The sequence below is a fragment of the Acomys minous genome (genome assembly GCF_964271855.1).
Source record: "Acomys minous genome assembly, chromosome: 9".
NCBI classification, from domain to species: Eukaryota; Metazoa; Chordata; class Mammalia; order Rodentia; family Muridae; genus Acomys; species Acomys minous.
The window spans coordinates 60077624-60103793 of record NC_140490.1 but is presented as its reverse complement, the minus strand read 5'-3'; the positions used below and the strand labels follow the sequence as shown (position 1 = coordinate 60103793).

General features: G+C 43.8%; 1 protein-coding gene across 2 annotated transcripts; it reads right to left on the bottom strand.

Annotated features, from left to right (window-relative positions):
* Positions 1-3736: 3736 nt before the first annotated feature.
* Positions 3737-25643, bottom strand: LOC311605695 (serpin B6-like). Of its 2 annotated transcripts, XM_084796416.1 has the most exons (8): positions 25566-25638; positions 23304-23352; positions 20434-20608; positions 19002-19154; positions 15120-15237; positions 11233-11375; positions 4535-4690; positions 3737-4254 (listed from the first exon to the last, which is right to left on the bottom strand). In XM_084796416.1, the coding sequence occupies exons 1-8, from the start codon at positions 25621-25623 to the stop codon at positions 3850-3852; spliced, it is 1257 nt and encodes a 418-aa protein (XP_084652542.1). In that variant the 5' UTR covers positions 25624-25638; the 3' UTR covers positions 3737-3849. The 2 variants fall into 2 exon arrangements, with proteins under 2 accessions (XP_084652542.1, XP_084652543.1); XM_084796417.1 differs by lacking the exon at positions 23304-23352 and having other exon boundaries at positions 25566-25643.
* Positions 25644-26170: the final 527 nt, after the last annotated feature.

Here is a 26170-nt window from a genome sequence, read left to right as displayed (position 1 = left end):
CGCTATTCCACTTTGCCTTCTAGAGTGTGTCCCCACATTCTGTGCTGACCATCCCTTCCTTTTCTTCATCAGGCACAACAAAACCAACAGCCTGCTGTTCTGTGGCAGGTTCTCATCTCCATAAAGGGACATTTATTAGGTGAGGACAGCTCTCTTTTCAGCATCTCTTCACTTCCAGGAAAGCCAGGGTTACATTGAGACCCTGTCTCAAAAATCAAAAATGAAAATAAAAAGACTGGAATCAGAGTTGGCCTGGCAGGTACAGGTGCCCACTACCAAACCTGAAGAACTGAGTAGAACCCCTAGACTCCTGTGGTAGAAAGAGAAACCAACTCCTGTCAGTTGTCCTGACTGCAGGTGTGCACAGACATACACAAACACGCAATAAACAAACAACAAATAAATGCAGCAATTTTTTTAAAACATAAGCTAAGTGCTTAACAGGGACTGGGCTGTGGCTCAGTGCACAGGAGATCCTGTTCAACATGCTCAGGGCCCTAGATTCAAATATCAGCACTAAACAAACAAACTACAGTCAACTTTCACCTTCAGTCTTTTTGGCTACCTAGGTTGCCAAGAGCCACCCTGTTAAGGGAGCTCACTAGGCATATGGGCTGCCTAAGAAGTGATTTGGTATTTGCAAGGTCTATACCGTGATGTACCCCCAGAACTGCTTCCAGCCTCTGACTTGCTGTCAGGAGCCATTGATTTGGGGAAGTTCTTTAGGCATGAGAGATCTCTAGAGGTGATCCAGTATTGCGAGGTCTGTATCATGATGTACCCCAGAATTGCTTCCAACTTCTCACTACCCTGTCCATTGTGCTTTGTTGCATCTTTCTAAAATCTGGCATTAGAGCTGGGTATGGTTGTGCATGCCTTTAATCACAGGACCCAGGGAGGCAAAGGCAGGTAGATCACTGTGAATCTAAGGCCAGCTTGCTCTTCAAAGTGAGTCCAGGACAACCAGAACTACATTCAAGGCCAGCCTGGTCTACAAAGCGTGTCCAGGACAGCCAAGATTACACAGAGAAAACCTGTCTCAAACAACCAAAAAGTAAAAACACCTGGCGTTAGTGTGAACTGTTAACTTTCTCGGTATTGCCCAGCTCTGATTGAGCAAACTTCCTATAGGGTTTTGTTGAAGATGTACTGTTTGTTATTTACATGAATTAACTCCTCATTATGGAATTCCTAATTGGATTCACATAGTTTTAAAAGTTAAAGTTAGTTTATGGCTGCAATAAATACCTTTGTGGACCTCCAGATGCCTCACTAGGGATAGCCTGGAAGTAGATTTATGACCTTAGATAAGCCTCCACTCCAGATGGTACCACGAATCCTGGTATTTCACCATAAATACAGACAAGTTGGTTTAAACTTCCATGAACCCAAGATGGAATGGGGCTACCTAGAGATGCCTGAATTTACTGTTTCTCAGAATGAAAGACAGATACAATTATTGTCCTGAACTCATAATGAAGTAAGAGATAGCTGGATAGTGTATAGTTAGGTCAGTCCTAATTGATAAGTTGTATATTCTTGTAAGTTTTAGACTCTAGTAACCTACAGGCCTTGTCAACTTTTGTCACTCTGAACTCACTGTGAACTTATGTAATGGATACCTAGATAACAAATATTTAGTTTTCAAACATGTAACCTGTTGTATTTTAAGAATTCATCTGTTTTTGTGATTAATTGCCTTTTTTTTTTTACTATGAGGTAATACCCTTTCTCAGAAGTATAAGTATGGTCACCAACAATAAACGGTGTTGAAAATTGGAAACTTGACCTCAGTTGAAGTTGAGATGTCTAATTTCAACCACCTTTTCTCTTGAATGTATGTGTGTGTGAGTGATTTCTTTTCTGTCTCTTACTTCTTATTTCTCTGTAGATTTGCAAATAAGTTAGACTCAGGGCCATCAGCCTTCTACAACTAATAAGCCTGAGTTTACATTAGCTTACTGGAGATCTTCACAAGGAGGCCTATCTACAAATCGAAGAGCCTCCTTTTATGACCCCCATGCAGTTTCTGGCTAAAGCCACCTTTACAGCCTTAGCCATAGGAAAATTATGGTCAGTTTAAATTTTCCTAAAGCCGGTCCCTAGAAAAGAAATCCTGGGCTCCATTCCCTCCTTTCTCCTTCAATCCTGATCAGTTGTCTGAGCCATAAACTCTGGCCACCCAAGAGATACAGCAAACTGGAAGAGCATCTGCATCCAGCCCCAGAGACTTTACCCTGGACCCCTTCAGAGCCACAGCTGGCATGAACACCAGGTGTTGATGCACTGTCGTTACTGCTCTGTGGCACCCTGAAAGTCCAGCTCTTCCATCTCTGCTTCATAGAACTTGAGACAGGACTTTTTAAAAGACTAGGACAGAGCAACATGGTTACACAGCCAGGAAAGTGATTAGCACCAAGCACCGCCTTCCTCAGCGCACAGGAGCAGAGATTCAAAGTGTAATGGTGTACAGATGTGCTCTGCGAACAAATCCATGGGAAGAGTGTAAAATGCAGCCCTGCTGTTTCCGGCTTTCTTCAGCCGTAGTTTATGAATGAGTTTATGTGAACAGCTGGATACTCAAGGTAGTAGCTGAGGCTCATGAGGTAACTGGGAGCACCCTCAGATGCAGTGTCACCCTGCCATTACACTAACAGATCACCACACTGACAGAGTGAGGGTTAACTCCACAAGTGCTAGGATTCCTCTGTACTGTGCACAGCCTAGAAATACAGTCACAGTTTTTCATGCTAACAATACAGATGAGCACCACTCGAAATATGTCACTTAGAGTCTCCCTTTCCTCACACCTACTCCTAAATTCCATGTGTCTTAATGTTACCCAATAATATTGTCACCACAGCTAGCATCAGGGAAGTCAGAAGGGAACCAGGCTCCTGAAAAACTGCACATAGGTCATGGAAAGTCCTTCTTGCTTTGCTAGCCCTTAGAATTCCAACATGACTCTTCCACACAGAGTCCCTTCAATTTCCTCTGTTCCTGCTAAATGCTTCTATTTTATTTCCAGCAAGTGACAAACATGGCTGAAGAAACTTCTCAAGTTTTCATTAAGCCAGGCATGTTGGCACACATCCTTTAATCCCAGCAATCTGGAGGCAGAGGCAGGTGAATCACTGTAAGTTCAAGGCCAGCCTTGTCTACAAAGGGAGTTCAGGACAGCCAAGGGTACAGAGATAAATCCTGTCTTAAAACACCAAAAAAAAGTATTTATTTGTAATACTTATCACTAAGTAGAAAGTCACATGATGTCTATTCATGCAGCTGTCGTCAAGTATATTCCTGTGAATGACCTCATGCTTGCAAGCCCTGGGAGAAAGTGGACAGTGTGCACCTAAAGGGGTCTACGTGTCCTACCACAGGACAGGGAAAAGGAGCTTTAGGAAAAGGGATATCTTCTTACTGGGCTGAGTGCCTGCTCACCACACCTGTCTGGCTTACACAAATTTTCACACACAGTTCTACACAGAGACCATCTGAGGCATGTCCCTGCTGCCCACGCCTCAGAGCTTCAGCTCAATGGCTTTTTGTACTTAAAGTGAGATGAGATCCTGATGCTACCAAGGAAGCAGACAGAAGCACACATGCCTGCCGGTGTTGGGAGCCACAGGGTCCTGCAGCAGGGATGAACTCTACAGCCAGCATCACCACAAACCCACAGAAGTGCAAATCAAGAGCGTAGGAAAAGCCCTCCCATGAGACAAAGAGACACACAATGGTGGATGCTATAAAGCTTTTTATTTCATAACTGTCATTGCACTCATGGAAAAAGTCACTTGGGTCACAGGTAAACCATAGAGTGGGTAAAATACTGACAGGATCGGCCCTCCCTCAGGGAGAGGAGAACCTGCCACAGAACAGAATCCCATTAGTCTCAACATGCTGAATGAAGAAAAGGAAAGGGTGGTCAGCGCAGAATCGGGGGTAGATGGTCAAGGACTTCAAGAGCATGATGGCAGCTGTAGCAGCTGCAGCCTCTGTGCCCTCCTCATTGACCTCCACAAAGGCCTTATGTACGACCTTGGACAAAGACATGCCTTTCTTGGAAGACATTCCAGAAAAGTCTGCCCTGTCAGGCTCAAAGGCATCCGTCATGCCCAGCTTGCACAGCACATCCTTCATGTCATAGTTCTCCTCCAGCTTAAACCTCGGAAGGAAAACCTCCACCTTTTTTTCGTCCATCTTGTCCAGCCTCGTCCACTCTATGAATTTCTCATAAGTTATTTCCTTTTCCACCTAGAGGGGAGTTCAAGACTTTAGGACAGTGCTGTCACACAGGGCTCCAGGGATGATGGGGAGGCTCTACACTGCGCAGGGAGTGTGGCTGTGGGGTGATGTGGTGGCTGGGAGGGGCTAGGGAGCAGCTCAATGCTGAGTGTTTAGCAAGCATGATCTAGGCCACATAAATGAATAGAAAATGAAAACATGATCGTGGGAGCCTAGGAGAGCTGCCCCAGCAGAACCCAAATGTTACTCTTTCTCCCTCGCATCCTCATCAAGGGCCCACGCGCCTCACCGTGCTCAGTTCAACGTGCTCATCTGGAAGCATGATGATCATGTGCAGCTCATTGCCGACATAGGGAAGCATCAGGATCTTGGTGGATATCTCTGCAATATAGGTCATCTTGAAGGTAGACTTCTTAAACATCATTTGCACAGGTCTCTCCTCTTTCTGTACAGAATGGATAAATTGGAAAGGAAAGATAAGTGACACATTGGGCAAATTCATCTAAGGGAGACAGCCACTGCACCTAGGAATAGTTTTTGTTTGTTTGTTTGTTTGTTTGTTTGTTTGTTTGTTTTAGTGATAGGGTTTCTCCTTATAGCCTTGGCTGTCCTGGACTCACTGTGTAGACCAGTCTGGCTGTCTACTCACAGAGATCACCTGCCTCTACCTCCCAGAATGCAGGGGTTATAGGTGTGTACCACCAAACCCGATGATCACCTGCTTTTTAAATGGTATTTTATGAGTGTTTGGCTTCCATGTATGGATAGTTACCACATGACTATGTGTGTTTACAGCCTGCATATTTCAGAAGAGGGAGTCAAATCCCCTAGAACTATGGTTATAGATGGTTATGAGAGACCAGTGGGTACTGGATTTTCACTCTGGTCCTCTTCAAGAACAACGTGTGTTTTTAACTGCTGAGCTATCTCTCCAGCCTAGGAAACATTTTCTTGAATTAACTTCTTTTTTTCTTTTCTTTTCTTTTTTAACCTCTAGAATACTTCCTCAGTCCCTCAATCACTTGATTAGAGCTTACATGCCCCCAAAGTCCCATTTTTCAAGGCTTGGTCCTCAGTGAGCAAGCTTGTGAGGAGGTAGAATCTTGTTTCTTTGAGACAGCATCTCGCTAGGTAGCCTAGAACTTGCAACAGCGACAAGCCTGGCCTTGAACTCAGGGAGCTACCTTTCTCTGCCTCCAAGTGTTGGAATTAGGTAATTGTCACCAAGCCTGGCATAGGGGTGAGATCTCTAAGTAATGGGGCCAAATAGAAAGTGTTTATGTCATTGAGGTATGCCCTTGAGAGGAACTGTGGGATCCTGGATGTTTTCCTTTCTTTTTCTTACTGGCCTTAGGATGAACCATTTTGCTCTACTACCTGCTCCCAGCGGTCATTCCAGAACCCTCAAAACAATGGCGTCATCTCATCATAGACTTAAACCCCTAACACTGAGTCAAATGAACCCTTTCTCTTAAAAGGTTGGTTATCTCCATGTTTTTAGAGAAAGAAAGATGACTGAACCATTCTCCAAACTCCTGTGATGACATGGGCCAGGAATTCTTTTCTACTGCAATTTCATTTACGTTCATGACTTTGAACATAACTCGCACATTAACTGCTGTAGGCTGACCTTCTCCCTGAATTCTGCAATAATGTATTTTAGTCTATCTGATTCTTGCAATCGGATATTCCTTGGTACACCTCACCTACAACTCTTACTAGTCTTGATTGACACTGATGTCCTCCTTCCCATTGCCAAAAGTATTTCATGCCTTGACCCCTGTCTTTCTCACATACCCTATATTTGACTCAGTACCATGTTGCATTGTCTGTCCCTTTGATATATAACCAAAATCTGACCTTACTTTTAACCTTCACTGCCATCAGCACAGCCCTGGGACACTGCGATGCTCTCCCTGTCACTGTCCTGAGCCCAAAAGCCAGATGTCTCAGCACAAAGCAAGTCAGACTTCAGTATAGGCATAAGGTTGTCATGTGATTTAAATGTTGATTTTTGCACTGCCCATATTTTGTTACAATCCTGTCTCAATGTTGTGTAAACCCTGCTCCCCAATTGGCCCCTGACCTGCCAATAAGCAACTTACAGCCAATTATCTGAGCAAGAAAGAGAATAAGGCTTGATTTCCTGCCAGCCAGGGAAGGAGGAGATAGAAGACAAAGTAGGGAATCAGCCACAGGAGAGATCCAAGAGCCATCAGGAGAAGTAGCTGGAGGAGAAAGACCACAAAGTGCAAGTATTCCTGGGATGTACCCTGGGAGAAAACCAGATTACCTTAGATGGTTAAGAAAAAGATAATAACTGCTCAGTTATTATTGTGAATCTTATTATTAAACAAATATATAAATGTCTCAATTATTTGTGTGATAGCCAGATTAAGAAAGAAACTGAAAAACAAACACAGTCTTATAAAAAAAATAACCTTATGACTGGAGAGATGGCTCAGAGGTTAAGGGCACTGGCTGCTCCTCCAGAGGCCCTGAGTTCAATTCCCAGCAACCACATGGTGGCTCACAACCATCTATAATGTGATCTAATACCCTCTTCTGGCATGCAGGTGTACATGCAGGCAGAGCACCGTATACATGATAATAAATAAATAATAAATCTTTTTTTTAAACCTTATGACCATATTACTTTAGGTGAACACCTTTGTGTAATACCACTCTAGCAGGAACAGAAGGTAATTAAAGTCCTTCCAACATCCTGGAATAGAAAAAGGAGCCCATCCTGCTCCCTGCTCTATCTACCTCACTTCTCTTCTTTGATCCACTATAGTCATAGAGATTTTTTAGTGTTGTGAGATTACAGGATTAAGTCCCTTATTGCCCAACAAACAAGTCCCCAGAACCTGGAATACACCTCTTATGTCCTGGTGTCTGTCCACATGCCATCTTACGCTGAAGGTTTCCTCGGTGGCTCTCCTGCAAGCACAGCATCTTTTCATGTCCTCCATGTGTCACTAGAGCCCTCCCAACAAGCACTGTGTTCTTATTATCCTTGTCTCACATTTCTCTCCTCCAGGAAAACAGAGCTTCATGAGAAGACAAACACTCAGCCAGCTAATGCCTCGTGCTCAGTACAGTCTCAAGTGACATCTGAAGACTAGACTAGAGGCAAACTAATGAGCAGGAATACTGTTCATAATTGAAATACAAAGCCATACCAACAGAAAATGTTGTGACTTTGGAAGTGTGGCCCCACAGGTGGATTACAGTGAGCGTCTGCTACAGCCACAGAGCAATGTGTGTCTACTAAAAAGACGACAACGGCTCTTGGCTCTGCACTTAGCATTAGCCACAGTAAGTACTTCCTGTGGCAAGAGCAGTGGCCCTTAACAAAAGAAAAATTGCAGGCGTTTCATCATTTAATACAGGAGTAACTGGAGGCTCAGCAATAGAAGAATTTGCTAGCCCTTGGAATCCTGCTGTGTTTGTAGTAAAAATGAAGTCAGGCAGCTGGAAGATAATAACAGATTTGAGAACAATAAATAAGGTAATCCAACCAATGGGTCATTTACCTTCCTGGAATTCCTTTACCTTCCATGTTACCTAAGTCTTGGCCTATAATAGTAATTGATTTAAAAGGTTGTTGTTTTTTTTAAACAATATCTTTGCATGAGAAGGATAGGGAAAGGTTTGCTTTCTCAGTACCTACATTGAACAGTAGTGGTCCAATGAGGAGATACCCCAATGAAGGTACTCCCACAGGGAATGTTGAGCCACCCCACTTTATGCCAAATTTTTGTTCAAAGACCATGAGAAATAATTCACAGGCAGTTTCCTCAATCTATTATTTATCATTACATGGATGATATTCTGTTGACTGATTCTGATTCGGAGTCTTTTTTAAAAAATGTTTAAAGAAGTACAAAAGATTCTGCCATGCTGGGGGTTACAGATTGCTGTAGAAAAAAATACCAAGAGGAGATTCAATTACCTATTTAGGCTATAAGATAACTGGACAAAAATTAGACCAAAAAAATGTACAGATCTGTAGAGATCAGTTGCAAACACTAAATGATTTTCAAAAATTAATGGGAGACATTAACTGGTTAAGGCCTACAATTGGACTATCTACCTATGAGTTAAGTAACTTATTTCAAATGTTATAAGGGGATCCAGATTTAAACAGTCTAAGGGGTCTAACAGCTGAAGCAGAAAAGGAGTTAATTTTGGTAGTGCAAATACGACAAAAGGCATATGTGGGTAGAATTGATGCGAAACTTGGTTGCATTCTGGTTATTTTGCCTTAAAAACAATCTCCTACTGGGCTCCTTATGCAAAGGGAAGATAGAATTATGGAATGGGTTTTTCTAGCAAATAAACAAAGTAAGAAGGTGAAGATGTACATCGAAAAAAAAATTCTGAGTTGATTACAAAGCGAAGAATAAGATTTGTCAACTATCAGAGACAGACCTGGCAGAAATTGTGGTGCTTCTTACTAGTGCTATAATCATTTGACTATGGGTAATTAATGAAGATTGGCAAAAGGCTCGGAGTAACTTTTGGGGGGGGGGACCTTAATAACAAATACTGGAAAAACAAACATATACAACTTATAAAGAAAACAAATTGGATCCTTCCAAGTATTGTAAAGAGGACACCAAAACAAGTAGCACCCAATGAGCTCTGGGTATGATCATGGGTACCTTCTAATGTTGTGGAGGAAGATAATGGTTTTCAAGAGATAGTAATGCTCTTTCAGGGTGTCGGCAAAATTGCAGCTGCTGTTACAAAGTCCTTTCCTGACTTGTACACAGATGGAATCTTTTGTTTTTATGGTTTTTTTTTTTCACCTTTTTACTGCATAACATTTTTAAAAGATTGGAAGAAAGACAGATAAGATGCAAAAACCAGAAGGGTCAGTAAATTCTATTCTTCTGGAAAAAAATGGCAGAGTTGGCAGTACAACTAAAAAATTTGAAGGTAAACATTAAAGCAATTGTAAAACAAAGGGTGCAGTTGATAAAGGAGAGAAACCTGGAAACTAAGAGTAAGTTTTTTTCCCCACAATTGCCACCCCTGGGCCAGGTTGTCAGAGCACCAGCATGTGGAAGTAGGTAGAGAGAATCGGGAAGCCAGAGAGGCTGTCAAAAACAACAACAACAACAACAAAAAAAAAAAACTACAGGAACAGGGGAGCAGAAAAACGAAAGGGCCTTTGGTGACTTGGGATAGCTTTGGCTGTATATCACTCCACTTTGAGACACTTCTAGAGAGAACCGCTCAAGAGCAGGGTTCCTCAGAGCTGATATTCTTACAGTTTCATTATTGTATTCATTAATTTCCTTTTCCTATTGTTCAGGTTAGTCAGGTTATAAGTGAGGTGCTCTTGGTTAATAAGTTAGGAGTAAAATATAATTGCTAAGAAATTTGAGCCTACAACTTCCACTGATGTAATATATGGGAAAGGTCTCAGAAGGAGGCTTTTTTCCATCCTATGTCCTTCCCTGCAGACTGCAGGAGTCAGAGCACTGGTGTGAGCATGAGGGAAAAGGCCCATGCTAAGGGTGGCAGAGCAGGAAAGGAGGGCCGGGTCCCAAGAACATCACCCCATGCAGGCAGCCCTAGGCTCCACCCATTCTTGCCCTCTTAGTGGGTGATGAACTTACACAAGTCATCTAGGGTGTTTGTTCCATGCAGTGAAGGAAGTCCTAACATACAACAAGTCAATAAGTGACTTCAAGGACAGAATTACTCTAATAAAGAAAAAAACCAGAACAGTTTATTTGAGAACAAAGTTGAAATAAATGCATTTCCTGAGAAACTGGAGGTTCAAATTCAAATTTGCATGGGAGATTCAAGGTCTGGTTAATGATCCAGAGTGTGATGTAATTACTTTACTTTGTTAGCCTAGGAGTATATGCACCAAGAGAAAGAGACAGGGAAGCAGAGAAGATAGGCATAGTGGTGCATGCCTTTAATCCCAGTATTTTGGAAAAAGAGGTAGGCAGATTGCTGTGAGTTTGAAGCCTGTCTGGTCTACAAAACAAGTCCAAGACAGCCAAGGCTACACAGAGAAATTCTGTGTTGAAAAACAAAAGAAGAAGAAGAAGAAGAAGAAGAAGAAGAAGAAGAAGAAGAAGAAGGAGAAGGAGAAGGAGAAGGAGAAGGAGAAGGAGAAGGAGAAGGAGAAGGAGAAGGAGCAGAAGAAATAAGAAAGAGACAAATTGTGGGTGTGTGAATGTGTGTGTGTGTGTGTGAGAGAGAGAGAGAGAGAGAGAGAGAGAGAGAGAGAGAGAGAGAGAGAGAGAGAGAGAACTATATATGGTTTTATAAAGCAGTATGAGTCATCAGCAAGCAGCAGCTCCAACTTTGTTTCCTGGTCTATAAACAAAATTCTATGCTTATCCCATCAAGCCAACACTGAATTTCACTCACTCCTTCAGTGTTTACTGAGCACTGACCATAAGTCAGGCTCTCATTACACAGCCGCCTGCTCTCAGCTGTTTTTCCAGACAGGTGAGAAAGATTTTCCCACAGAACTGTTTTGTGGCAACCAGCTGGGGGTGTGGTCCTCTTGAAGGACAGGGAAGACACAAGGCAGCACTTCTAGGAAGACAACTGAAAAGAAAGGAGTGTGCACTACTGAAGGGAATCATGAGGAATGGGCTGCATTCAGGGCCACTAGGAGCCTTCTACGCCACATCTGGAGTTGAGACTTTACCTCCAAAGATCTATGAAAGACCATTTCAAGTCCACTGCAGAGCTCTGCCATCATGTTTGGCCTTAGCAGCTGCCAGTGGCAGAATAAGCCATGAAAGAAGCAGGGCCAGGCCTGAAGCCATGGAGCCTGCAGCCACCATGGGTGACATGCAAAGGAGGAAGGGAAGAGAACATTCCCAAGGCTGAGAGAGTCCTGGCTGCTGAGCTGCCCAAGGGCAGGAGAGGCGCAGGCTTAGGAGGAGCCTCTCTGTGGACAGAGGACCTTGTCCAGGAGTCTCCTTGTTGCTGCACTGTGTTTACCTTGCTGACTTTGAAAGGCTTCTCCCTGGTGTCCTCTTTGTTAAACTGCTCCTTCCAGATTCCCTTGAAGTAGATGGCATTCACAAGGACCAGCAGAGTGTCTGAATCCACTGTTCCTGGGGACAGCAGCTCTTTGATTTTATCTGAAAGGAGGAATGGAAAAAACAAGTAATTAAAGAATTGTAGGGGTTTGGATGAGAATGCCCCCATGGGATCATTTATTTCTGTTCAGTCCTCAGTTGAATTGTGGGGGTGTCATTCAAATTTCAAAAATGCAAAGCAAGCCTAATAGGCCTCTCTCTCTCTCTCTCTCTCTCTCTCTCTCTCTCTCTCTCTCTCTCTCTCTCTCTCTCTCTCTCTCTCTCTCTCCTGCCTGCCTGTGGATCAGGATTCAAAGCTCTCAGCTACTGATGCAGCACCATGCCTTTCTGCTTTTGCCATGATGATCATGAACTACTCCTACTAAAAGTATCATCAAGCCCCCAACTAGATGCTTTTATAAGAATTTCTTGGGTCATGGTGTCTCTTCTGAGCAATAGAACAGTAACAAAGACAAGATCCAATCAGCTCACAGAGTTAGCTGAAATGTGCCAAGAGCTTATAGGTAAATGGTGCAACCTCCTGCTCTGGTCAGGAGGATGTATAAGAGACTTCACTTCTCTCAACATAATGGGACACTTGTCCTTAAAGCAACAACTATGAAATCAACAACGGAAGGAACATTTTTTGTTGTTAAGATTTATTTCTAATTGTTTATGCTGTGCATGTGCACATGAAAGTCCACATGTGTGGTGATGTCCGCAGAGGCCCCAAGTGTTAGGTCCCCTAGAACTGAAGCCAATCCACGTCCTCTACAGAGCAGTTTGTGTTCATCCTTAACTGCTGAGACTTCTCTCCAGCACAGACCTTAGTGGTTTAAAAGCTTTAGAGAGAAGAAAAATGAGCTCATAATGTTCTGGTAAGAAAACTTTAATTATCTAAATAAAGACATGAAATGTATAAATGGATGCTAAGCATGCAGTTGTAGTTTAAATGCAATAATTGAGCCGTAAAGAGACAAATGGTGTGTACAGCTTTAAGAAAGGAATTTCGGCTTTTTTAAAATAGACTCATATGATTTTAAATTCAAATATATTTGAAGTTATTATATATTAAGATATATGTATGTATACATAAATATATATATATGAAAGAATGAGCATTAGAGAATGCACATTAAAAACTACACATAATCCTGTCAATATAAATATCTATGGATAAGCTTAAAATAAACTGAAAGTAGAAAAGCAGTCATAGAATGGACCTTACACGGATGAAGCAGTGTACAGCCACAGGCAGTGGGGGCTGGGCCCAGCACCTGCAGCCATGCTACATAACTACAGAATGTAGATATGGGAAAATTGCACCCAGTGAAGGAAGAGCTGCAGACTAGAGTGAAAGCACTCTGCACTCTGTTAAAAAAAAAAACTTTTAAAAATAAAGAGAAAAATAAAGGGAAGGAGGGAGAGTAGGAGGGAGGAAAGAGGGACTGAGGAAGGGAGAGACAGGAGGCTGGTCAGTTCTCAGATAGTTGTATCAAATATTAGGAGGCATCACAGACATGCTGTTAAAAGCTGCGGAAAGCCAGATGTGGTGACAGAGCATTTAATCCCAGAGCCAGACAGAGGCCCATCTCTGTGAGTTTGAAGCCAACCCAGTCTACATAACAGATTATAGGCCAGCCAGGGATACAAAATGAGTCACTGTCATTAAAAGGAATAAAATAAAATAAAATAAAGTATCAGAAGCTGGTAATATTTTAGAGACAGCTTTGCAGGTGGTGATCTTACTGCCTGACTGTGGGCTGAGTGAAGAAAGTGCCAACAGTCAAGGCTTCCTGAACCCACAATAGGCAAAACTACATTCAACCTCAAAGGCATGATGAAGCCAAGGTGCTTCGGGCAGCAGCTCCCATCATGCTTCACAGCGCCTCACTGTGGCCTTGTCCCTCACATACATGAGCACTGTGGACTGTGCATGCCATCATGCTAGGCCATAAAACGCAGACTGTGTGAAACATGTCAGCTCCTATTCACTGTCATGTGAGGAAGGCAGCGATTGTGATCTACATGCTAACTACTCTGCTCTTACAGAAAGTTTGGCTTTACTGTGAAAAAAAATAGATGTTCAATATCCTTACTTGTTCATTCTCAGCACGTAAGCATCAAATTATTACATTTTTGAGGAAATGAAGAGATGATTAAATGTTTAAAAGTTCATAAACTACCCACAACAGGTGGCTCACAAAGGCCTGTAACTTCAGAACCAGCGGATAAGGTACTCTCTGGCCTCTGTAAGCACCTAAAGGCACAGGGTGCACATAAGTTTATAAAGGCATCTATACATACATAGGAAAAATGTTTAGAGCTTGAAACTTATTCTCTCTTTGGATTGTATTGTGTTAGATACCCTTGTCCCTCATTAATATGCAAGTTTGTGCCTGTCTTAATTGTTTTATTTTGGGTTTTGTTGTTGTTGTTGTTGCTGCTGCTGCTGCTATTGCTGTTGGTGGTGGTGTGGTTTTTGTTTTGTTTTGTTTTGTTTGAGACAGGGTCTCTCTGTGTAGCCTTGATGCCCTGAACTGACTTTGTAGGCAAGCCCATCATTGAACTCAGAGCTATCTGCCTACATCTGCCTCCAAGACTGCTGGGATTCCAGGTGTGTGGGTTTACGGATGTCCCAATCTTTAATTATGACAAAATTATACATATACCAACAATTTATATTAAAACACATTTCTAAAGATTTGTTGTCTAAATGTATCCCTGTTTTACACAGTGTACAAGGTCATTTTCTCAGGCAAAAAGGAATTGTGATGGGAAGGGTTTAAGAGTTCTGATTTAGGGGCTGGATGTGGTGGTGCAAGCCTCTAACTGACCCCTGAGTTCAAGGCCAGCCTGATCTACAGAGTGAGCTCCAGGATAGCCATGGCTATATAGAGAAATGCTGCCTCAAGAGAGAAAAGAAAGAGTTCTGGTTTCTGATTTAGAGCTCAAGGTGCAGATCAACATTAGAGTACTTTACTTTGTCTGTCACACTAGAGTCCTTGGGTTCAGTGGCCAGGCATGTCAACAAGTTCTGATTTAAAGAAAAAAAGATCATTATTGTTTATACTTGAGTTGTTGTGAAGATATTAATAATATGATTACTAGCAATAGACTACAAAGGGGCTGTAGAGATGGGTCAGTGGTTAAGAGCAGTGGCTGCTGTTCCAGACTCCAGACTCAAGTTCAACTTCCAACACCACATGGCAGCTCACGACTGTCTGTCACTCTAGCTGCAGAATTCTCCAACACCTTCACTCAGAAATGCAAGCAAAACAGCAATGTACATAAAAATAAATAAATAAAAATAGACAATGTTTCAAAAATTACTTTGAAAAAAGTATGGGCCTTTAATCCTAGCACTTGAGATGCAGAGGCAGCTGGACCTCTGAGTTTGAGGACAGCTTGGTCTACATAGTGAGTTCCAGGAGAGCCAGGGTTACAGTAAGACCCTGTCTCAAAAATCAAAAATGAAAATAAAGAGACTGGAATCAGAGTTGGCCTGGCAGGTACAGGTGCCCACTACCAAACCTGAAGAACTGAGGAGAATCCCTAGACTCCTGTGGTAGAAAGAGAAAACCAACTCCTGTCAGTTGTTCTGACTGCACGTGTGCACAGACATACATAAACACACAATAAACAAACAACAAATAAATGCACCAGTTTTTCAAAAACATAGGCTAAGTGCTTAACAGGGACTGGGGCTGTGGCTCAGTGCGCAGGAGAGCCTGCTCAACATGCTCAGGGCCCTGGAGTCAAATCTCAGCACTGAAAACAAACAAACTTGAGGCAGCCTGCATTCACCTTCAGTCTTTTTGGCCACCCAGGTGTTGATGTGCTGTCGGGACTGCTCTGTGGCGCCCTGAAAGTCCAGCTCTTCCATCTCTGCTTCATAGAACTTGCGGCAGGAATCTTTAAAGGACTAGGACAGAGTAACATGATTACACAGCCAGGAAAGTGATTAGCACCAAGAGCCGCCTTCCTCAGTGCACAGGAGCAGAGATTCAAAGTGTAATGGCATACAGATGTGCTCTGTGAACGAATCCATGGGTAGAGTGTAAAATGCAGCCCTCCTGTTTCCAGCTTTCTTTAGCTTTGTTTGTGAATGAGTTTATGTAACCAGCTGGATCCTCAAGGCTGTAGCTGAGGTTCATGAGGCCACATGAGCACCCTCAGATGCAGTGTCACCCTGCTGTCACTCTAACAGACCTCCACACTGGCAGAGTGAGGGTTAACCCCACATGTGCTATGACTCCTCTGCACTGTGCACAGCCTGGACCTTCAGCCACAGTGTTCATGCTAACAATACAAATGAGCACCACTCAAAATATGTCACCTATAGCCACAGAACAGCAGGGGAGTGGCCGTGGAAGCTGTGGGACTGAGTATTTCATTTTAATTTTTTAAATTTATTTTACCTCATGACATGGAATTTGAATAGCTATTTGTCCACGGTCAGGCAGCTCAGTTGCAGGGGATGAGCAAGTCACAAAAACACAGTCCATGCCGGGGTGTGGTTGTGGGTGACTCAGCACATAGTGAAGGACTGGCCAGGCATGCACAGGGCCTTAAAGGGGACTGATCACTAGTAGCATAAGTCACACTAAAGTTCAAGCCATTTGCTGATGAATTCTATGAAACGACGGTGACATTGATGCCCACCCACTTACTGCCAGGCAACAACAGAAAAACTCAATACACATAAATGGGCTAAAATGTCCATTAAGCTGACAGTATGTACGGAAGGTCCTCAGTGTTTCTAGGAAACAGCTCATCTCATGGCTACAGATTTAATTCTTCTTTGAGAGCACTTTTTTCATTTTTAATGTGTGTATTTATGTGTGTGTGGCATATGTACCTTTTTTCTTAAGTTTTGGTTTGCTTTCATACCAGATATTTTATTTAGCAAACAAACACTGAGGGAAACAGAATTATGTTTCAGGGTTTCTACACCATAGTCTGAGCATCAGCTGGGTGGCCTTAGCCGGGCAGCTCTCTACCTCCTTGACCTCTGTAAATGAGGAGACAGCTATGAATATACCTCAGAGGGTCACTGAGAGATCTGACAAGCTATTTAACTTCATTGTTTAAGTTATTATTATGTATATTTTAGTGACTGGGCATTATGCCTACATGTGTGCCAGTGTTCCATGTGTGTCCTGTGTTCTTAAAACCCAGAAAAGGGGTTCAGATTCCTCAAAACTGTAGTTACAGATGGTTGTGAGCTGTCCTGTGGGTGCTAGAAATGGAACCCAAGCTGCAAAGAAGGACAAGAGCCCAGGGCTCCTAACTGTTGAGTCATTTATCAGCCCTTCCATAGATTCTTGGCATGGTGCATCATTTACATATCGTCCCTGACTCCTGGATGCCTGGATCAAACTGGCTGCTCACATACCGATACCTTGCTATGCCTATGAGTGGTTTACATTTTAAAAACACACTGGGTATTATCAGTTTAAGCTGCTATTTTTAAAGCAACAACCAATCACTCTTAAAGAAGAATCTAATTGCGTATAGTGATTAGTATTTGAAATCTTTGGGGTAGAGGGGGAGACAGGGCCTCTTTGTGTATCCCTGGCTGTCCAAACCCACTCTGTAGGCCAGGCTAGCCTTGAACTCAGAGATCTGCTTGCCCCTGGGATTAAAGGGGTGCACCACAAAGCCAGACTTATGATTTGAAATCCTTAAATGATAAATTAATGAGAAATAACTTTTTTTAAAAAAAGGGGAAATTGAATAAACCAATCATCTTTGTTTGAGGGAAGTTTTGTTTTGTTTTTATGTTAGTAAAGTGTAAAACTGATAATAACATAGAAAGAAGCTAGAGTCACAAAACAAGTAAAATAATAAACAAAAATTTTAAAAAAGGTACTGGTGCATAGAACTTACTGCTTTCTGATCTGACACTTTTATATCACATCATTTTAAAGCAGGGTATATCTGAAATATGTTAGAAAATTCTGGTTTAAAAAATCAGACTAATTTAAAGCATTACAAAAAGGAAATCTGTTATAAATTAATACAATGGAATATAAAACACCACAAAAAATGCACACAGAATACATGAATCAACAACGAATATATATGTTGAGTGTCCTTTACCCAAAATCCTCAGGATCAGGTGTAATTTAGATTCAGGAGTTCTAAGGTCTCATTTTATTTATTTATTTGATTTAGAAATGTTCAACTTGATCATTCTCAAAAAAATCTTTCCAACCTCAAAGTCAGCATTTAAAAAGTCCAGATAGTGCATAGCTGACAACAGGGCCAGAAATGAACACTCTGATGATATCTCTGGCCACTTGGGAGAGCAGTGCAACAACAGCATATAACAGTCTTGAGGCTCCACCTTCTTTCTACAAATATACCTGACAGCAATTTATGCATGTGGGCATGAATCCACATCCAATAACTCTCTGTTGGTATTGGCCCACACTGGGTACAAGCTAAATGCCACACATTGTGGGAACCAGGCACGACTGGGCTGCCTGCCTGTCTTGCTGTTACATGTCCTGTTTTTTAGCAGCTTCCATGTCTGTGCTTATGTTGATTAGCTAGTCATGTTTACTGCTCTGAGAATTTGCACCCCTCCCTTCCTTGGGACTTTCCCTCGTGTGCACAATCACCTCTTGAGAGATTTTACCTGTGAGTGACATTTCTGCTTTACTGCCTATAAAAAGGCTCTTTGGACACTGAATAAAGGCTGCCGCCACTGCAATAGCTGCTCTCTTAAGATGAAGGACCGGCTGTTTTGGTGTGTGTGTGTGTGTGTGTGTGTGTGTGTGTGTGTGTGTGTGTATGTGTGTTAACTCTGCAGTTCCTCACCCTTGACTTGGTACCGTGGTGGCACAGGCACCACACCACATACAAGTGGTTCAATCTGTCACCATACATCCATACTCAGAATTTTCATATGATGGCTAATAAAACTAAACAGTGTCTACGGTGTGAGTCAGTGGTAAAATTGGGGCTTAAATGTATGAAAGCCTGGGTGCCATCTCTCACACCAACAATGGATCAATAATAATGTGGCAATCCCACAATATTTTAAAAAGTAAAGAAAGACATTAAAACAATATATGTAATAGTAGCACACAGGAAAAATTGTCACTGACTAAATTTCCATATATGCAGGAGCACACATCACCCTATATAAAAAGCTCCTATGTGTGGAAGGGGCAGAATTAGGGGTTGGCTCTTGCTTAGACATTCTGTACAATAAGAATTGACTCATAACTGGCCTGTGGTGGCACACACCTTTAATCCCATGACTTGGGAGGCAGAGGCAGATGGATCTCTGAGTTTGAGGCCAGCCTGGTCTACAGAGTGAGTTCCAGGGCAGCCAAAGCTATGGAGAGAAACTCTGTCTCAAACAGCTAGGGGAATGGGGGCTGGAGGGATGGCTCAGAGGCTGAGAGCACTGTCTGTTCTTCCAAAGGTCCTCACTTCAATGCCCAGAAACCGGCTCATGAACAACTACAATGACACCTGGTGCCATCTTGTGGTGGGCAGGCACACATTCGGGCAGAATACTGTGTAAATAATAAAAATATTTCTTAATGGGGGAAAAAGAATATACTCACATGTGGGTTCAATGCATGTAAAAAAATTTACAAACTGCAGTGGAGGGAAAGGGAATAGGGCTACTCCTCAGCCTACTGTCCCTGAGAACCACGTGACACTTACAGCCAGGACATCACAAGTCTTTTCCCCGAAGAGCCTGTTGGCAGTCCTGAGCAAGTACTGTGTGCCAGTCCTGTTCACTTCCTTGAGAAGTGACTGGAAGCCTTGGTGGACATCCCCACCTCCATTGCCACTGCATTTATCCAAAGAAAGTGCCTGAAATGAAAACAGATAAAAACACAACTTAGGCAGCTCAGCTGTAGGACATGAGTCAACACTAAACTCATCCTCAGAATCTTTCAGATCCCTGCTGCCACTCAAAGAGCCACCTCCTTAAAGAAGAAGATGCCTTGAATCCTCCCTCTCTAGGGCCCTCCCCTGTGCACTGTCTGAGCAGAAAAGGCTCTTCACAGACCCAGCTCTTCATGGTCACTAACTGTGCTCTGGTCAAGCATGGCGACCAAGGAGATCTGCTGTCATTCAAGTGCAGCTTGCTTCTGACTTCAGTCACCCAGTCTCCTCCCTGCTCTTGGGTCTGGGCTGCTTCCAGCACTGTCTCAGCACAGGATTAAGGAGAGTGGCCATGTGCTGGGCCTGGGCTTTAAAAGGCCTTGGCAGCTGCCACATTGGTGCTTTTCTTCCTAGCCATCATGGTGGAAGGAAGCCCAAACCATCCTGCAGGAGGCCACATGGAAAATCCTGGAGGAACTGCCACCACGTAAAGCTGCTTGAAACAGAAGCAAGACCGCATCAATAGTGAACACCTAGGTGCCAGACATTAGACACAGCTCCTTAGACATCTAAGCCTGCTGAACAGCTACCTGAGTGACTTCAGCTGCTGCCACAGGAAACAGATTAACCGCCTATCAGAAGTTGTAGTAGCTTGGAAGCAGAAGAAAGACCATTAAAACTGAAGGTCATCAAGTAGGCCCTAACTTTCCTCAGGCAGGAGGCAGGCTAACAAAGCAACAAGCACAATTAGGTCTTGTGAAAATGGAAAGGTATGGCCAAGTGCTTCCCAGAATGCAAAGCTGAGCCCAAGGTGGCCTCCCCATCTTATGCCAGGACATCCTGTTTCTGCAGTTCATGTACCTCTGTAGCTAAAGCATTCCAACCTGGAAGAGCCCTAATGGATCTGTCCTGGGCTCACAGCCAAGGCTGACTGCATTTTGCAAGAAGCTTTTAGGTCTGGCCCAAGACCAGTCTAGTGCCTTACTTGAGAGAAAGCTGGGATTCATTATGGCTAGAGAGAAGAAAGTAGGGATCCCAGAGACACTGGTACCACCCTTAGGTGTTTTTACTGGCACTAACCCTCACACTGTGAGCACCAGTGAGTCAGTGATAGGCTCCTAACAGGTATAACGCATCCAACCATACCCCTTGCCATTGCATTCCCATTTATTCCTCACTATAATTTTTTTTAGTTTGAAAATGTGGAGGACCAGCTCAACTGATGGTCAATGATGCTTAGCTGCTGGGAAAGGGTGCTGGTTACCTGAATCATCTGGCTTGCAGTGCTTCCCTTTGCTCCCATCAAGACCATGGCCAGGGCTGAGGAGATGCTCATGGGTGAGAAAAATACATTTTTGGAGCCATCTTCACCCAGTAGTTTCAAAAGGTTTAAGGCAAAAGTGCCATTTGCTTCCTGCAGAGCATCCATGATGGCGAGCCTGTAATGAGGAATTAATATCACATAAACACAGGCTGATATGGAGGCCACATCTGACTTTCACTTGCATTGTGATGTTGTGGCTCAGTTAACAGAAAGGGAAAGAACCTGGAGAGTAAAGGTCACATGCAGAAAGTGATACAGGCCGTTGGGGGCTAACTCAGGCCCCCAAGTGCAGAAACCAGTACATGGGGAACCAGAAGGAATTGGCTCAGAGGCCAAGAGGCAGCTAAGAACCCACCAGCCAGGAGACCACAAATGCAGCAGTACAAGCTGGAAGCGAGCAACTGCAGGAGCAGACCTGTTAGCTCTCACATCATCCACTAGCAGCTGGCAAGTTCCTTTGCCCCAGTCAGACAGTCCAACAGTTCTGACTCTCCTGAGCAGGCTGGGAACTCACAGAACATGGGAAGGGGAAGTATCGCGCTACAAGAAAGGGAAAGGTACCCAGATGTAGGGATGAGAAGAGAACAGCTTTAGCATCCCTAGCAGGAGTGTAAACACAGTGAGTTCTTTTGTGCCTTTAAGTCATCTTGTTTGCCCTATTTCAATTTATTCACAGATTCAAGCCTTTTTTAAAAATTCCAATAAACTGACATGTTTTCCTCTTGGTGCACAAAACTATCCTCAGATGACTGGGGAGAATCTTTTTCTTAATATATTTTATTAATTTATTCATATTACATCTCAATTGTTATTACATCCCTTGTATCCTCCCATTCCTCCCTCCCATTTTCCCCTTATGCCCCTCCCCTATGACTGTGACTGAGGGGGACCTCCTCCTCCTGTATATGCTCATAAGGTATCAAGTCTCTTCTTGGTAGCCTGCTGTCCTTCCTCTAAGTGCCACCAGGTCTCCCCATGCAGGGGACATGGTCAAATATGGGGCACCAGAGTTCATGTGAAAGTCAGACCCCACTCGCCACTCTTGGTTTCTCTTGGGGCAATTGTGAAGTACGAACTCTGAATGTTTGAAAGACAGATTGAGTATTGGTGCTGATTTAAAATACAGTTGCTGGATTAGGAAAATGGCTCAATGGATACAGCGTCTGCCATGCAAGTATAAGGACTTGAATTTGAAGCCCCAGCACCCATGTAGGCCAGACAAGGTGGCACACATGTGATGGTAGGTGGAGAAAGAAAACTATCTGGAAGATATTCCCATAGGTCAGAAGCCTAGCAAAGGCAGTGGCAAAGTTTGAGTCCCTATCTCAGCAAGGTAAAAGGCATGGACCCACAACTGAGGTTGGTCTGTGACTTCCACGTGCAAGCCTACACAACATAAGCATATGTGCACACATGCGTACACAGGTATGGGGGGAGCGCTAACATGGACCATGGTTTACGTTAGACCATCACTGCAAGTTCTCATTCCCCGGACTCTGCTGAGACCCACTGGCACTTGGAGGCATTCACATCTGCCTCAGTCATACTACTCTTTCATTGAATGGATGTTTTATACCAACTAGTGTTTAATGTCCATATTAGTGACAGGACTCCTGGACCCTTGCTGTAAGAATACTGTACAGCTCAGACTCTTTGCCTGTATCATATGGCCTGGGCTATTTAAAAACACCTGTTTTTTGCTTTTGTTTGCCTTAGACAAAGTTTCTCTGTGTAGCCTTGGCTGTCCTTAACTCACTTTGTATATCAGGCTGGCCCCAAACTCTCACTGATCCACCTGTCTATACCTCCCAAGTGCTGAGATTAAAGGCAAAAGCCACCATGTGTCTTCCCAAACATATTCTTGCTTTGTTATTGTTTCCTTTATTTTGAGGGAGCACACTGCCCAACACCTTTCTTTTTTTTTTCTTTTTTTTTTCCTTTTTTAAAATTAATTTATTCTTGTTACATCTCAATGGTTATCCCATCCCTTGTATCCTCCCATTCTTCCCTCCCTCCCATTTTCCCCTTATTCCCCTCCCCTATGACTGTTCCTGAGAGGGATTACCTCCCCCTGTATATGCTCATAGGGTATCAAGTGTCTTCTTGGTAACCTGCTGTCCTTCCTCTGAGTGCCACCAGGTCTCCCCCTCCAGGAGACATGGTCAAATATGAGGCACCAGATTACGTGTGAAAGTCATACCATTCTTCTATTGAGGGACACGTAGGTTGTTTCCAAGTTCTGGCTATTATGAATAAGGCAGCTATGAACATGGTTGAGCTTATGTCCCTGTTGTGTGGTAGTGCATCCTCTGGGTATATTCCAAGGAGTGGAATAGCTGGGTCTTGAGGAAGCCCTATTCCCATTTTTCTGAGAAAGCACCAGATAGCTTTCCAAAGTGGTTGTACTAGTTTGCATTCCCACCAGCAATGCAGGAGTGTTCCTCTTTCTCCACACCCTCGCCAGCATGAGGTGTCAGTTGAGTTATTGATCTTAGCCATTCTGATGGGTGTAAGGTGGAATCTCAGTGTCATTTTGATTTGCATTTCTCTGATGACTAAGGAGGTCAAGCATTTCTTTAAGTGTTTCTCAGCCATTTGATATTCCTCTGTTGAGAATTCTCTGTTTAGTTCTACGTGTCCCTCAATAGAAGAATGGATAAAGAAACTGTGGTACATCTACACTATGGAATACTACTCAGCTATTAAAAACAAGGAATTTCCAAAATTTGTGGACAAATGGATTGAACTAGAAATTGTCATAATGAGTGAGTTCACACAGAAGCAAAAAGAGCTAAATGGTATATACTCACTTATATTGAGACACTAGTCCAAGGTGTACGTCCCCACGAAAAACTGTACCTACAAGGAAAGTGGGTAAGAGGGGAGGACATCCTATTGAGACTTTAGGTGTGAGAAACCTGGGAGAAAGAGGAATTAGAAGGATCCAGCGGGTCCTGGAAAACTACAGGCGAGTCTGGGCCCTGGTGTCCTCCGCAAACTATGGCAACAGCCAAGGAAAAAATAGGCAGTAAACCTCGAACCCCTACCCGGACTAGCCGATGGACAGGACATTCTCCACTGTTGAGTGGAGAAGGAGATCTAACTTTCACACAAAACTCTAGTGCCCCATATTTGAACATGTCCCTTGGATGGAGAGGCCTGGTGGCACTCAGAGGAAAGATAATAGGTCACCAAGGAGAGACTTGATACCCTATGAGCATATACAGGGGGAGGAGGTCCCCCTCAGACACAGACATAGGGGAGGGGAGGGGAATAGGGGGGAAGTGGGAGGAAGGGAGGAATGGGAGGATACATGGGATGGGCTAACAAATGAGATGTAATATGAATAAATTAATTTAAAAAAAAGAAAGTCATACCCCACTCTCCACTCAACTGTGGAGAATGTTCTGCCCATTGGCTAGATCTGGGTAGGGGTTTAAAGTTTACCACCTGTATTATCCTTGGCTGGTGCCTTAGTTTGAGCGGGACCCCTGGACCCCCCAACACCTTTCTTAAGGAACAACATACTATTTAGAAGACAAGAAGAGGGGGAAAGTGTGTGTGTGTGTGTGTGTGTGTGTGTGTGTGTGTGTGTGTGTGTGTGTGTGTGTGTGTGCTTTACACAGCCCAGCCTGGCCTCAACTTCTTATTCCCCTGCCTCAGCCTCTGAGTGCTGGGATTACAGGTGTGCAACAACACATCTCAGTTCTCCCACAATGTTTTCTATCAAATTTTGGTTTAATCTGCTGTTTTATGTTGACTAAAAGTGAAATTCATGTGTGGGGATGGTATGGGGAGACATGCAGGGAAGGGGAGGCAAATAAACTTGGTGTTTGGAGCCAAGAATGAACCAAACCAAAGAATGCTCAGCAGAATAAGGCTCTGAGGCCATCAAAACAGGAAGAAAAAAACAAGCTCACACCATCTCTGTGTGATGATGACACTAGTGATAGTGGTTATGATTGCTCAGGGCAACCTTGAAACACTGGGACACTCCCCATGTATACTGATAACAGCAGTCACTCCATGGGCCCCAGCACTACAGTCCCTGATCACATACATTTACCATGGTTACTTAATACATCAGCTCCCACACCCAAGTCCTAATCCACGGGAGAAAGGAAATGGGCAGCCTGCAGAAGAGCCCTACCACAAGCAACTGCCTCCCAAGCAGGCCAAAGACAAGTGCCACACCTCCCCCAGATACCCTCACAGTCAGTGTTCCTGACACGAAGTGAGTGTTAGCTGGCCATACTTCTGATTCCCAATGCAGATCTAAGGGAAGGAAAGGAGGAAGCCCAGGGCTGGGACACATGACAGGGAACTTCCTCAGCAGAGTAAGGCTCTGGGTCCATCAAAACAAGAAGGAAGGAAAAAAACAAGCTACATGCCAGTTTCATATGGCACAGAAACCCTGTCAGAGCTTTGCCTGTGTCTTTCTTCTTAGTCTAACAGGCACCAGATCTCATGACAATTATTCTGGCTCAAGTTTAACGGGAAAAAATATTCAAAGATTTGGTATTGTTTCTCACAAGTATCTATATTCTCAGGTCTTTAGGGTGCTGAGGATTTGCCACAACTTCCCAGCACAGCCTGGGCCTCGCCCCTGGAAGACTCTGGCACACCACACAGGGAAGCAGAGACAGAGCACGCAACCCTTGGCCTCTCTCTGTCCCACACCCCTTTCTCCGGGGTCCGCATGCACAAAGCAGTGTGTCCCAGCCTGCTTCTCCGGGTTCTCCAGATGATTACAGATGGAGAGGCATGTGTAGGTCACCAGTAGTCCTGGACCCCAGCACAGCAGCCAGGCAAGCTCACTGTTGGCCCCATCCCTTGCCCTCAGTCTCCTCCAAAGACACTGTTGGATCTGGGAGGGTTGCTATGCCACCAGCCAGCCAGGACTACAAGCTACTCACCCAGCTAAATCATAGCCTGCTGAGACCACTGAGCAGCAGAGGGAACCAGAGCCATTCCTACTGGGCTCTTTCCCTGAGCCACACCTGTCAGCTTCCCCAGAGTTCTACATCCCCAGCTCCTGGCATCCCCAGCACCTGGACTGCAGCAGAGCTTACCCCAGACTTGTTTCTCTGTCCTGTTGCAAGCAGAGTGGCTGCTAGGAGGCACAGGCATAGCTTGGGGCTCAAATATCTGAGGGGCGGGGAGGTGGGTGGAGTCTGCTGGTTGCGCCAGCTGCCCAGGGCAGGACCAGGCAAAGGCTCTTCAACTGCAGGGATGTTATCAAACTCAGGCAGCACTCTATGGGTGCTTTCCTACAGCTTGTTTCCTGTGCCTTTGGGGACTGAATGACAGCTTTAAGGACACCAGAGTGTGCCATCAATTACTGGAAATAAAAGCAACAGAGCACAACAGACATTGAAAGTGGAGGAGGAAAAAATAATTTTTAACTACCAGGGCTTGAGGTAGAGAGCTTGTTCTGCAGGCAACAAAAAAAGAAAGATAGGTGGCCAGTTCCTGTGTCCCAAGTCTCCACTACTCCAGACTGGAAAAGTCAGACTCTTATATAAATGAGATTGAAAACCCTGTCTGCTATCTTGCCTTCCTTCTAGGATGCAAGATGACCTGGTGGGAGGAATGTTGGTCAGTTTTAAAACAGGTTCTTTAAAGACAGGTCATCTTGAGAAAAAGCAGATTCTTTGCTGTTTCCTTCACCCTTAGC

What these genes read in the sequence shown, in the direction of transcription:
- LOC311605695 (XM_084796416.1), bottom strand. Translation starts at nt 25,623, where the DNA reads ATGCCTGTGCCTCCTAGCAGCCACTCTGCTTGCAACAGGACAGAGAAA. An exon ending in GACAGAGAAACAAGTCTGGG is followed by an intron (nt 23,353 to 25,565) that starts GTAAGCTCTGCT and finishes CTTTCCTTGTAG; the next exon opens with GTACAGTTTTTCGTGGGGAC. An exon ending in AGACTTGTGATGTCCTGGCT is followed by an intron (nt 15,238 to 19,001) that starts GTAAGTGTCACG and finishes ACTCTGTCCTAG; the next exon opens with TCCTTTAAAGATTCCTGCCG.